At 46.5% G+C, this 13,487-nt stretch overlaps 1 protein-coding gene across 2 annotated transcripts in view; it reads right to left on the reverse strand.

Moving 5' to 3' along the window:
- The window catches only part of LOC140194342 (phosphatidylserine synthase 1-like), a 52,358-nt gene that overhangs the window by 31,564 nt on the left and 7,307 nt on the right, over nucleotides 1–13,487 (reverse strand). For both annotated transcript variants that reach the window (XM_072251713.1, XM_072251714.1), the window contains exon 6: nucleotides 9,552–9,703. In XM_072251713.1, coding sequence (XP_072107814.1) covers nucleotides 9,552–9,703 — 152 coding nt within the window. The remainder of the gene's footprint in view (nucleotides 1–9,551; nucleotides 9,704–13,487) is intronic.

Raw genomic sequence — 13,487 nt, forward strand, 5'->3', positions numbered from 1 at the left:
TTTATAAGGATGTTGCCGGGACTTGAGAAACTCAGTTACAGAGAAAGGTTGAATAGGTTAGGACTTTATTCCCTGAAGCTTAGAAGAATGAGGGGAGATTTGAAAGAAGTATATAAAATTATGGTGGGTATAGATAGAGTGAATGCAAGCAGGCTTTTTCCACTGAGGCAAGGGGAGAAAAAAACCAGAGGACATGGGTTAAGGGTGAGGGGGAAAAGTTTAAAGGGAACACTGGGGGGGCTTCTTTGCACATAGAGAGTGGTGGGACTGTGGAATGAGCTGCCAGACGAGGTGGTAAATGCAGGCTCACTTTTAACATTTAAGAATAAATTGGACAGATACATGGATGGGAGGTGTATGGAGGGATATGGTCCGTGTGCAGGTCAGTGGGACTAGGCAGAAAATGGTTCGGCACAGCCAAGAAGGGCCAAAAGGCCTGTTTCTGTGCTGTAATGTTCTATATTTCTAACCCTCCCCTATACTTTGAAGACAGAAGTCACAAAGGCATTTAAGACAGAAAAAGTGGGAGTGGTGCCAAGAGACTTTCAGTCTGGACAGATTGTATATTAAACGAATTTAGTGAAGAGATGATACTGTTGGCCAGAAGAAACTAAGTCTACAATTAGCGGATTTGATGAACCCAGGACTGGGGAAGCAGACAAAGCAGATGTCTTGGTTTCCTCCCATTTTGTGGAGTCTGAATTGATTCTTACTCTGGAATAATCTAATCAGAGCAACTGAATGTGGACACAAGGAGACCATTCTCAGATGAATAGCACATTTAAGAAAAACTTGGACAGGTACATGGATGAGAGGTGTATGGAGGGATATGGTCCAGGTGCAGGTCAGTGGGACTAGGCAGAAAAATGGTTCGGCCAGTGCTATCATGTTTGCTGTTGTGTACTGGGCAGCAGGCTGAGGGCAGCAGACACCAACAGAATCAACAAACTCATTCGTAAGGCCAGTGATGTTGTGGGGATGGAACTGGACTCTCTGACGGTGGTGTCTGAAAAGGGGATGCTGTCCAAGTTGCATGCCATCTTGGACAATGTCTCCCATCCACTACATAATGTACTGGTCGGGCACAGGATTACGTTCAGCCAGAGACTCATTCCACCGAGATGCAACACAGAGCATCATGGGAGGTCATTCCTGCCTGTGGCCATCAAACTTTACAATTCTTCCCTTGGAGGGTCAGACACCCTGAGCCAGTAGGCTGGTCCTGGACTTATTTCCTGGCATAATTTACTTTTTACTATTTAACTATTTATGGTTTATAACTATTTATTATTTATGGTGCAACTGTAACGAAAACCAATTTCCCCCGGGATCAATAAAGTCTGACTATGAATAGCTACATATTATGTAAAATGCCAGACCTACCAAAGAAGCAACCTGTAATCTCATTAGGGTATGTCTGGGTCACCTCATTTAACTGGTTTGGACCAGTCAGAGTTGAAAGACACAAATACACAAGGCTGGGGTGGACAGAACTAGGGAACAATGTTGGTTGTAGCCCTAGATAATGGCCAGTAAGAAGGTGACCCAGGTAGGTCAGGTGACCTTGAGCCAAAGGGATGGAGATCCACCAGTTCAATTGATGAGGAACAAGAGAAGAGTCCAAATACGCAGGGACGATACCTCTCCAGCAACCAGAGACCAACCATCGCGGATAAGGAGGACCCCACGGACACGTGGAGATCGGGACCACGAGGAACGCCTGGCCAGCATAGACTGCTTTCCCGGGTAACACCTTTTCTCTTCATTGACTGCTCATGGAAGGTCAGGGATTCTACTGGGGTGCATACAGGTAGTTAGTGTGTTCTGGTTGTCAGATGCCAGACTTCCAGGCTCCTTGATGGCCACATCTACACCAGGTGCATCAAGATGCAGCTCCTTAGAGACCGTGTTAGGGAACCGGAACTACAACTGTTAGGGAAAGTGAAGCAGTGATAGACAGGAGCTACAAGGAGGTAGTCACACCAAGACTACAGGAGACAGATAAATGGGTGACTGTCAGTAGAGAGAAGGGAGAACATCAGATGGTGGAGAACACTCCTGTGGCCATCCCTCTCAACAGTAAGTACTCCATTCTGAGTGCTGTTGGGGAGATGACGTAGCTGGGGGAAGCAACAGCGGCCATGTTTCTGGCACTGAGTCTGTCCTGTGACTCAGGAGGGAAGGGAACTGAAAAGGATGGCAGTAGTAACAGGTGACTGGATAGTCAGGGAACAGATAGGCAATTTTGTGGACGCGAAAGAGAAACATGGATGGTAGTTGCCTCCCAGGTGCCAGGGTCGATGTTTCTGAATGTGTCCACAATATCCTGAAAAGTGAGGGTGAGCAGCCAGAAGTCGTGGTACACATGGGTAACAACGACATGGGCAGAAAAAGGGAGGAGGACCTGAAAACAGAATACAGGGAGTTAGAAAGGAAGCTGAGAAGCAGGACCTCAAAGGTAGTAATCTTGGGATTACTGCCTGTGCCACACATTTCATCTTTTCCCTTCTAATGATTCTTTTAGTTGCTCTCTGTAGGTTTTAGAAAAACTTCCCAATCCTCTATCTTCCCACTAATTTTTGCTAATTATAGTAAGCCTGCCCGCTCGTATATTGATCCACCTCGGAGTGAACAGGAGCCCTTCCCTTTCGTATAGGTCCCACCTGCCCCAGAAGGGGTCCCAATTATCCAGAGATCTGAATCCCTGCCTCCTGCTCCAATTCTTCAGCCATGAGGAACAGAATGACTCCGAGGTGGATCAATATCCCAGTGGGCAGGCAGACAGGCAGTGCGCAGTCTAACACTGAGAGGTCATCCTAGTCGCTTTTCTTGGGATTGCAAGATCTTTTTGGACATTGTTAATGTGCAGTGGTGTAAGTCCGATTCACTGATTTACTGGCCAGCAGCAGAGGTGGACATTGGGAGAGCTATGTGGCCCCTTGGTGGCAGTGAAGACAGGGCCTCAAGCCACGGTGTTGCATGTTCACAGCCACCAGGAGCGAGGCGACGAAGCCCGTGCGCTCCTCCAGGGCACTGAGGTACAGCACCCAGGCTGGAGTCAGTGCTGCCATCCCACCCCCAGTGTTCGCTCGGCACAAGGCAAGCTGTATTGTGGTCAACTACAGATTTCTGCAGCACTCCTGGGCTCAGGACCTGGACTATATCTGATTGTGTGGCTGTATTTAACTGATATCTTGCTCCCTTGTACATGCTATGAGTGCATTGTGCGGTGTGTGACTGTGTGTTGGTACTGTGTTTTCCACCTTGGCTGTATTCATGTATGGATTAATGACAATTAAACTAAAATTGAATTAAACGTGGGAGCAACTCCATGTCTAAAAGCATGCAGATATGGTCAGGAGGTTCAGCTGTTGTTCAGACCAAACATTAGAATTGACTGTGGAATGATGACTGGTCGCAGACGGGGTGGTTTCAACAACGTGGCAATCCGCTGACCCCAGGAAACAGGCTCTGGAGTTCATAGAAAATAGTGTGACAAAGAAAAAATAAACATCCAGTTCTGTGGGTGAAAACACCCTGTTATTGAGAGACCACACTGGGTTCTACTCCTGTACCTAATAAAGTGGCCACTGAGTTAAGATTTTGTCACAGTCATTTATTATATGAAGGACAACTCCACTGGGTTTCAGTTAAACGTTGGAACAGTACTCACTGAGTTTCTGCCACATGACTGGACGATAAGCTATCTCTATGAACAAACAGGTGCACAGATGTACCTGATAAAGTGGCCACCCAGTGTGGATGGACAGGCAAAGAAAAAGAATACAACGAGATTGGCAAAGCCAACAGTTCAGAGAAGTTAAAGGTGACCCATTTTTAAAGATTAATATCTCAAAGATTAGCTTTATTTGTCACATGTACACCGAACCATGCAGCGAAATGCATCGAATCAAATCAGTGAAGATTACACTGGGGACAGCCCACACGTGTCACCATGTGGGAGGGAACTGGAGGGCCGGGAGGAAACGCACACAGTAACGGGGAGAACGTACAAACTCTCACACACGGTCACGGTGAGAACGTACAAACTCTCTCACACGGTCACGGGGAGAACGTACAAACTCTCACACACGGTCACGGGGAGAACGTACAAACTCTCACACACGGTCACGGGGAGAACGTACAAACTCTCACACACGGTCACGGGGAGAACGTACAAACTCACACACGGTCACGGGGAGAACGTACAAACTCTCACACACGGTCACGGGGAGAACGTACAAACTCTCACACACGGTCACGGGGAGAACGTACAGACTCTCACACACGGTCACGGTGAGAACGTACAAACTCCTACACACGGTCACGGTGAGAACGTACAAACTCTTTACACACGGTCACGGGGAGAACGTACAAACTATCACACATGGTCACGGTGAGAACGTACAAACTCTTACACACAGTCATGGTGAGAACGTACAAACTCTCACACACGGTCACGGTGAGAACGTACAAACTTTTACACACGGTCACGGTGAGAACGTACAAACTCTTTACACACGGTCACGGGGAGAACGTACAAACTATCACACATGGTCACGGTGAGAACGTACAAACTCTTACACGGTCATGGTGAGAACGTACAAACTCTCACACACGGTCACGGTGAGAACGTACAAACTTTTACACACGGTCACGGTGAGAACGTACAAACTCTTTACACACGGTCACGGGGAGAACGTACAAACTCTCACACACGGTCACTGGGAGAACGTACAAACTTTTACACACGGTCACGGGGAGAACGTACAAACTCTTTACACACGGTCATGGGGAGAACGTACAAACTTTTACACACGGTCACGGGGAGAACGTACAAACTCTTTACACACGGTCACGGGGAGAACGTACAAACTCTTTACACACGGTCACGTGGAGAACGTACAAACTCTCACACACGGTCACGTGGAGAACATACAAACTCTCACACGGTCACGTGGAGAACATACAAACTCTCACACACGGTCATGGTGAGAACGTACAAACTCCTACACACACAGTCACGTGGAGAACGTACAAACTCTCACACACGGTCACAGGGAGAACGTACAAACTCTCACACACGGTCACGGGGAGGACGTACAAACTCTCACACACGGTCACGTGGAGAACGTACAAACTCTCACACACGGTCATGGTGAGAACGTACAAACTCTTTACACACGGTCATGTGGAGAACGTACAAACTCTCACACACGGTCATGGTGAGAACGTACAAACTCTCACACACGGTCACGGGGAGAACGTACAAACTCTCACACACGGTCACGGGGAGAACGTACAAACTCTCACACACGGTCACGGGGAGAACGTACAAACTCTTTACACACGGTCATGGGGAGAACGTACAAACTTTTACACACGGTCACGGGGAGAACGTACAAACTCTTTACACACGGTCACGGGGAGAACGTACAAACTCTCACACACGGTCACGTGGAGAACGTACAAACTCTCACACACGGTCACGGGGAGAACGTACAAACTCTCACACGGTCACGGGGAGAACGTACAAACTCTCACACACGGTCACAGGGAGAACGTACAAACTCTCACACACGGTCACGTGGAGAACGTACAAACTCTCACACACGGTCACAGGGAGAACGTACAAACTCCTACACACACAGTCACGTGGAGAACGTACAAACTCTCACACACGGTCACAGGGAGAACGTACAAACTCTTTACACACGGTCACGTGGAGAACGTACAAACTCTCACACACGGTCACGGGGAGGACGTACAAACTCTTTACACACGGTCACGTGGAGAACGTACAAACTCTTTACACACGGTCACGTGGAGAATGTACAAACTCTCACACACGGTCATGGTGAGAACGTACAAACTCCTACACACACAGTCACGTGGAGAACGTACAAACTCTCACACACGGTCACAGGGAGAACGTACAAACTCCTCACACACGGTCACGGGGAGAACATACAAACTCCTACATACAGCAGTGGGAATTGAACCCCAGTCTTACCGTAATCACGTTACTCTAATCGCTACGCTACCATGCCACTCTATCAGATAGATTAATCAGATCAAAGACTTCATGAAAAGTAAGTGCCTGCAGGATTTTGGTGTCCAGGTGCACACTTCAACAAAAGAAGGAAACTAAGCCACAGCAGTGTGGGCACATGGCCAAGTGGTTAAGGCATTAGACCAGCTACCTGAAGGTTGTGAGTTCGAGCCCCAGCCGAGGAAATGCGTTGCGTCCTTGAGCAAGGCACTTAATCACACATTGCTCTGCGACGACACTGGTGCCAAGCTGTATGGGTCCTAATGCCCTTCCCTTGGACAACATTGGTGTCATGGAGAGTGAAGACTTGCAGCATGGGCAACTGCTGGTCTTCCATACAATCTTGCCCAGGCCTGCGCCTTGGAGAGTGAAGACTTTCCAGGCGCAGATCCACGGTCTCGCAAGACTAACAGATGCCTTTAATTTAAAAGCCACAGCAGTGGCCATATCTGCGACGAAATAAATTAAAAACCAAAAATGTTTTGTGAAACATGAAGACATATGAAAATTGTCCAATCACTTCTGTCTTTCCACCTTACCCAAAGAGAAACTTTGAAGATAGCATGGAAAAGATTCCCTTCTATAATACGAAACAGCGAAGAGATAGTCATCAAGAAAACCTGAGAGAAAGAGGAATTGCAGTGGGGAGCTTGGTAGAGCTCTTAGGATTATGAAAGGATTTGTTGGGATCAGAGAGAGATTAGGATCACTCCTAAACCAGTGTGAATAACTTCACTCAATGCTGCAGCACTCCACAATCTGCACGCTCAGTTTCAAGCACTCTACAACTCAGTATACATCATTTACTTTGTTTAAATTTGTTATGTGCACAATCTGTCCTCTTGCACGTTTGTCAGTCTTGGTTAAGTAAAGCCTTTCATAAATTCGGTTCTATTTCAGTATATCCATGTAAGTGCCTGGAAGATGACATATTTTGAATGAATTTTCTTTGAACTTGAGAAGCTGTTGGAATCATACAAGATATACCCATGAGGGTAGAGAACCTCGGGTCATAAAAATAAGATTACTGCTAAAGATGGGGATATTTTAATTCTTTATGTTATTTAATCTCTTCTCATAACAAGTTCACTGTTAGTCTCCCTGGTAATTATTGCTGTTCTTTCCGTCTATCTATCCATGCATTCATTGTCAATTATTTGTTTACAGATTCAGTGTGAAACAGGCCGTTCCCACCACCGAGTCACGTCGCCCGGCAACGCACCAATATAACCCCAGCCTAACCACAGGACAATTTACAATGACCAGTTCACCTACTAACCAGTATGTTTTTGGACTGTGGGAGGAAACCGGAGCACCTGGAAGAAACCAACGCAGTCACGGGAGGGACATACAAACTCCTTACAGATGACATTGGAACTGAACTCTGAACTCCAACGCTCCGAGCGGTAACAGCGTCATGTTAATCGCTGTACTTCCATGGAGCCTAACCCATGACCTTGGCATCATCAGCACCATTTCTGCTACTTAGCTACCATTAACTGAGTTTATCACATATATCCCTGAATCTACCCAATCTGTTTCCTGCATTTTGTTGCTATTTATGATCACACAATATTTTTTTTCATTTCTTTGTAACTTCACTTGACAGTGGTGAGACTGCACATTGCAACGAAGGTTTTAATTCCTTTTTTATTTAGAGATACAGCAGGGTACGGGTTCAACCGGCCCGAGCCCACTCTGCCCAAATACATCCCTGTGACCAATTAACCTACTGACCCTCAAGTCTTTGGACTGTGGGAGGAAACTGGAGCACCCAGGAAACGCACACTGTCACAGGGAGAGTGTGTAAACTCCTTACAGGCAGTGGCAGGAATTGAACCCGGGTCACTGGTGCTGTGAAGTATCATGCTAACTGTTATGCTGCCATACATCACTCCATTTATCAGCTGCTGATACGAAGAGGAAAGCCGGGTAACCATGAGATGGGAAGGACTACAGGAGGGCTTCCCAACCTTTTTTATGCCATGGACCCCCCCCCCCCCCCATTAACCGAGGGGTCTGTGGACCCCCAGGCTGGGAAGATCTGGACTAGGGTGTGACACAGAAGGGTTCGGTGAAGAGGGTCGAAGGAGGCTCACGTGAAGCATCTGTCCGCATCGGGAGCATTGCATACGGTTCTGGTCACTCCATTATAGGGAGGATGCTGGGGCTTTGGAGAGGGTGCAGAAGAGGTTCACCAGGATGCTGCCTGGATTAGAGAGCATGAGCTATAACGAGGGGTTGGACAAACTTGGGTTGTTTTCTCCGGAGTGCTGGAGGCTGAGGGGAGATCTGATAAGAGGTCCATTGGTAACGAAAACCAATTTCCCTCAGGATCAATAAAGTATGACTATGACTGTAAAAGATTATGAGAGGCATACACAGATTAGATAGAGAGCATCTTTTTCCCAGGGTTGAAATGTCTCATACCAGAGAGCATGCATTTAAGGTGAGAGGGCGTAATTTCACAGGAAATGTGAGGGGCATGTTTTTTTCCCCCACACAGAGAGTGGTGCCTGGGCTGGTGGTACAGGCAGATACATTAGAGACTTTTAAGGGACATTTAGATACGTAATTAACTGTGAGGAAAATGGAAGGATATGGACATTGTGTAGGCAGAAGAGATTAGATTAGTTGGCCATTTGATGACTAATTTAATTGGTTCAGCACAACACTGTGGGCTGAAGGGCCTTGTTCCTGTGCTGTATTGGTCTATGTTCTAGAAGATGTTGGTGAAGTCTAATTTGGAGTATTGTGTGCAGTTTCGGTCACAAAACTGACAATAAGATTGAAAGAGTGCAGAGAAAATTGACAAGGATGTTGTTGGGACTGAGTTACAGGGAAAGGTTGAATAGATTCGGACTTTGTTCCCAGGAGAATGAGGGGGAGATTTGATAGAGGTACACAAAATTATGAGGGGTATAGATAGGGTAAATGCAAGCAGGGTGGAGATACATTCTGTACCGAAAAGGAGGTGTAAGGTGCTCCTTCCCTCCACTAGCCTGTAGGTTACCCTTGGGCAAGGTATAGCACCTGCTTAGCTCTCCCCCCCCCACCCCACCCTAACCATGAAGCCATGGTGGATGGTCATATGAGCAGCTGGTGCACATCACAAATCCTGGTTATGCGACCACTGATGCCAGGCAATCTCCAAAGAGTCTTGATAACGGCTGGGGACACCCGTCTTGTAAAGACACTGCCCAGAAGGCAATGGCAAACCAATTCTGCAGAAAAATTTTCCAAGAACCATCATGATCAAAGACCATGATCACCCACATCATACAACTTGGCACATAATGATGACAGGGTAACTGCACGCAGGCTTGTTCCATTGCGGTTGGCTGAGACTTGAACTAGAAGTCAAGGGTTAAGGGTGAAAGGTGAAGTGTTTAAGAGTCTTGTTCTATAAATCAGCAGTCTGGACCCATTGGGGTAAAGGATTCTGACATGCCATAAATTGCTTTATTAAAAAAGTAGAGATGAACAGAATGATACCTACTTGAAACTTCCCCAGTGATAGGTTCTCATTTCTAGGAAACGGCAGACCACCATCCCCAGCCAGATGCCACCGCCGTTGCACAGCAAGATGTCAAGAATAACCTGATCCCACCAGCATTCAGCAAAGTTTGGCAAAAGATGCATAAAAAACAGCTGGAAGGAAACAAAAAGAAGCATTTGGGGACGGGGAGAAATCAAGTTCATTGTCATTCTACATACACATGTATACAGCTAAATATAGAAATCTACAGCACATTACAGGTCCTTCGGCCCACAATGTTGTGCTGACTATGTAACACTCTAGAAACTGCCTAGAATTACCCTACTGCATAGCCCTTTATTTTTCTAAACTCCATGTACCTTTCTAAGAGTCTCTTAAAAGACCCTATTGCATCTGCCTCTACCACCTTCGCTGGCAATGCATTCCATGCACTCACCCCTCTCTGTTTGAAAAACTTGTCTCTGACATCCTCCTCTGTACCTAATTCCAAGCACCTTAAAACTATATCCCCTCGTGTTAGCCATTTCAGCCCTGGGAAAAAGTCTCTGACTGTCCACATGATCAATGCCTCCCATCATCTTATCAGGTCACCTCTCATCTTCCATCTCTCCACGGAGAAAAGGCCAAGTTCACTCAACCTATTCCCATAAGGCATGCTCTGCAAACTAGGCAACATTGTTCCTCCAGTGGCAAGGTGAGAAACATAATATATTGACAAGAGGAAATCTACAGATGCTGGAATTTCAAGCAACACACATCAAAGTTGCTGGTGAACGCAGCAGGCCAGGCAGAATCTCTAGGAAGAGGTACAGTCGACGTTTCCGGCCGAGACCCTTCGTCAGGACTAACTGAAGGAAGAGTTAGCAAGAGATTTGAAAGTGGGAGGGGGAGGGGGAGATCCAAAATGATAGGAGAAGACAGGAGGGGGAGGGATGGAGCCAAGAGCTGGACAGGCGATTGGCAAAAGGGATATGAGAGGATCATGGGACAGGAGGCCCAGGGAGAAAGAAAGGGGAAGGGAGGAAGCCCAGAGGATGGGCAATAACGGATGGGGTACGAGGGGGAGGTGAGGCACACAAGGTACATACAGCTATGATCCAGCACGTAGAGTTACAAAATAATATCAGTACAAGTCCCTGAGTGGCACGGCCAGCAGACTTACAGGTTGACATAAACTGTGAGCTGCCTGTTTATTTGTGACAGTTACTGACACTTTTATAATAAAATAAGCAGTCGTATAAATAGGAGAAATCAGCGGCAATGGAGGACAAAAAGTGAGACCAGTGCAGGAGAGAGTGTGTCTGTGAGTTGGAGACCTGGGGAAGAGTGGGTGGCAGAGCGTTAGGGCACCCACGTGATCTGGGTGTTAGCAAAGTGTTGAGAAATCTATCAGCCATAAGCTGTTACCCAGCATGACCGTTCTGATTCTTATGCTGTGGTACCTTCTGCCTGATGGCTGGTCAAAGGGATGGTAGGACGGATGGGAGAGGACTTTGACAACGTGGAGACGCTGTCTGGTACATGACTGAATGAGGGGAGAGAGTGAAAGAGAGACCCCGACGATGGCTTCCAGAAATCTTGGCATGTTCAATGCACAAAATCAGCATTAATTAATATAGAACGCTACAGCACAGCACAGGCCCTTCAGCCCACAATGGTGTGCTGATCTTCTAAACTACTTGAAGTCAATCCCTTCCATTCTTAGCCGTCCATTTTTCTACCATCCATGTGCCTATCTAAGGATTTTAAAAAGTTTCCAGTATATCTGCCTCTACCACCACTCCTGGCAGGTGTCCCACGCACCCACCACTCTGTGTGTAAGAAAAACCTCCCTCTGACATCCCCTCTATACTCTCCTCCAATCACCTTACAATTTAGCACCCTTGTATTAACCATTTCCACGCTGGAGAAAAGTCTCTGTCTGTCCACTCGATCTATGCCTCTCATCATCTTGTACATCTCTATCAAGTCACCGCTCATCCTCCTTTGCTCCAAACAGAAAATCCCTAGCTCGTTCAACCCATCCTCATAAGACGTAATCTCCAATCCAGACAGCACCCGGTAAATGTCCTCTGCACCCTCTCTAAAGCTTCCACATCCTTCCGATAATGTGGTGACCAGAACTGAACACAATACTCCAAGTGTGGCTGAGCCAGAGTTTTATAGAGTTGCAACATTACCTCATGGCTCTCTAACTCAATCCCCTGACTAATGAATCAGAATTCAGATTAAATATCACTGGCATATGTCATCCTTTGTTAATTTTACAGCAGCAGTACAATGAAATACATGATAAATAAATATACAGAAAAATGCTAATACATATATCACTAATAAATAGTTAAGTTAAAACAAACAATGCAAAATAACAGAAATAAGAAAAAGGTGAGGTAGTGTCCAAAGGCTCAATGTCCATTTCGGAATCGGATGGCAGAGGGGAAGAAGCTGTTCCTGAATCGCTGAGTGTGTGTCTTCAGGCTCCTGTGCCTCCTACCTGATGGTAACAGTGAGAAGAGGGCATGCCCTGGGTGCTGGAGGTCCTTAATAATGGACGCCGCCTTCCTAAGGCACCACTCCTTGAAGATGTCTTAGATACTACGGAGGCTGGTACCCATGACGGAGCTGATTAATGAAAGTCAGCACACCAGACACCTTCTCACACCCTGACAGTCTGCATGACAACCTTGGGGGAGTCTATGGAAGCAGACCCCAGGTTCCTTGTCTTCCTCCACACTGCCAAGAAACCTATCATTAACACCTTCCGGGTGAAGGAGCTGCACCACCAGCAATTTACCCATTTAACCTTAGCCCAATCGTGGAACAGTTCATAGCGAACAATTCACCTACTAACCCGTACCGTACTGCACTGGACTGTGGGAGGAAACCAAGGCACCCGGAGGGAACTCACACGGTCACGGGGAGAACATACAAACTCCTTACCGACAGTGACAGAACTCCAACACCCCAAATTGTAATAGCTAAACACAACGCTACGTGGGGTTCTCAAACTGGTGTCGGAATGGAGTTGCGATAAACACACCCTCTCCAGTGCAGGTCCTCGCCCTTCGGGAATTGAGTTGTCTTCTCGGTCTCTCACTGGAAACTGCACCTGAAGCCCAGATGAGCCATGGAAAAACATGTCTCGCACAGGTGATCACGAGTTTTAACAGTGCCATCCGCAAGATGTGTACTGATTAAAAAAGATGTTTATAAAAACAATTCTATTCTTCGTCTCGGTTCTGACTGAAAATTGATTTCTTCACCACAAAAAATGCAAGGTTGTAACTCTAAAATCAATGATATTTCAGGAGTTTGAGGAGGGTTGATATGTCACCAAAGACTCACGCAAATTTCTACAGATGTGCTACAGAAAGAATTCTGTCTGAGAGCATCCTGATGCCACCGTACAGGATCTGAAAAAGCCGCAGAAAATTGTAAACTCAGCCAGCTCCATCATGGGCACTGGCCTCTCAAGCAACGAGAACATCTTCAAAAGGTGATGCGTTGAAAAGACGGCATCCATTATCAAGGACCCCCTTCACCCAGGTTATGCCCTCTTCTCACTGCTAACATCAGTGAGGAGGGAGGAGGTCCAGGAGCCTGAAGACGCACTCAATGATTCAGGAACAGCTTCCCCCCCTCCGCCACCAGATCTCTGAATGGACAATCAACCCATGAACACCACTTTTTTTCTTTTTTTTTTTGTTCACGTTTTGCACTGTTTCTGTAATTTATAGTTTTATTATAATGAATTGCAATGTACTGCTGCCACAAAACAATAAATTTCGTGACATATGCCAGTGATATTAAACTTGACTCTGATTCTCAGTGAAAATATAAGCAACAATGGTCGGTCACAATATTCTCCAAGGAACACCTGATGGCTCCTACACAAAATATTTTCTCTTTGACACTGCCAAGCTAGAGAGCAGCTGC

This window comes from Mobula birostris, chromosome 1 (genome assembly GCF_030028105.1).
Source record: "Mobula birostris isolate sMobBir1 chromosome 1, sMobBir1.hap1, whole genome shotgun sequence".
In the NCBI taxonomy this organism is placed as follows: Eukaryota; Metazoa; Chordata; class Chondrichthyes; order Myliobatiformes; family Myliobatidae; genus Mobula; species Mobula birostris.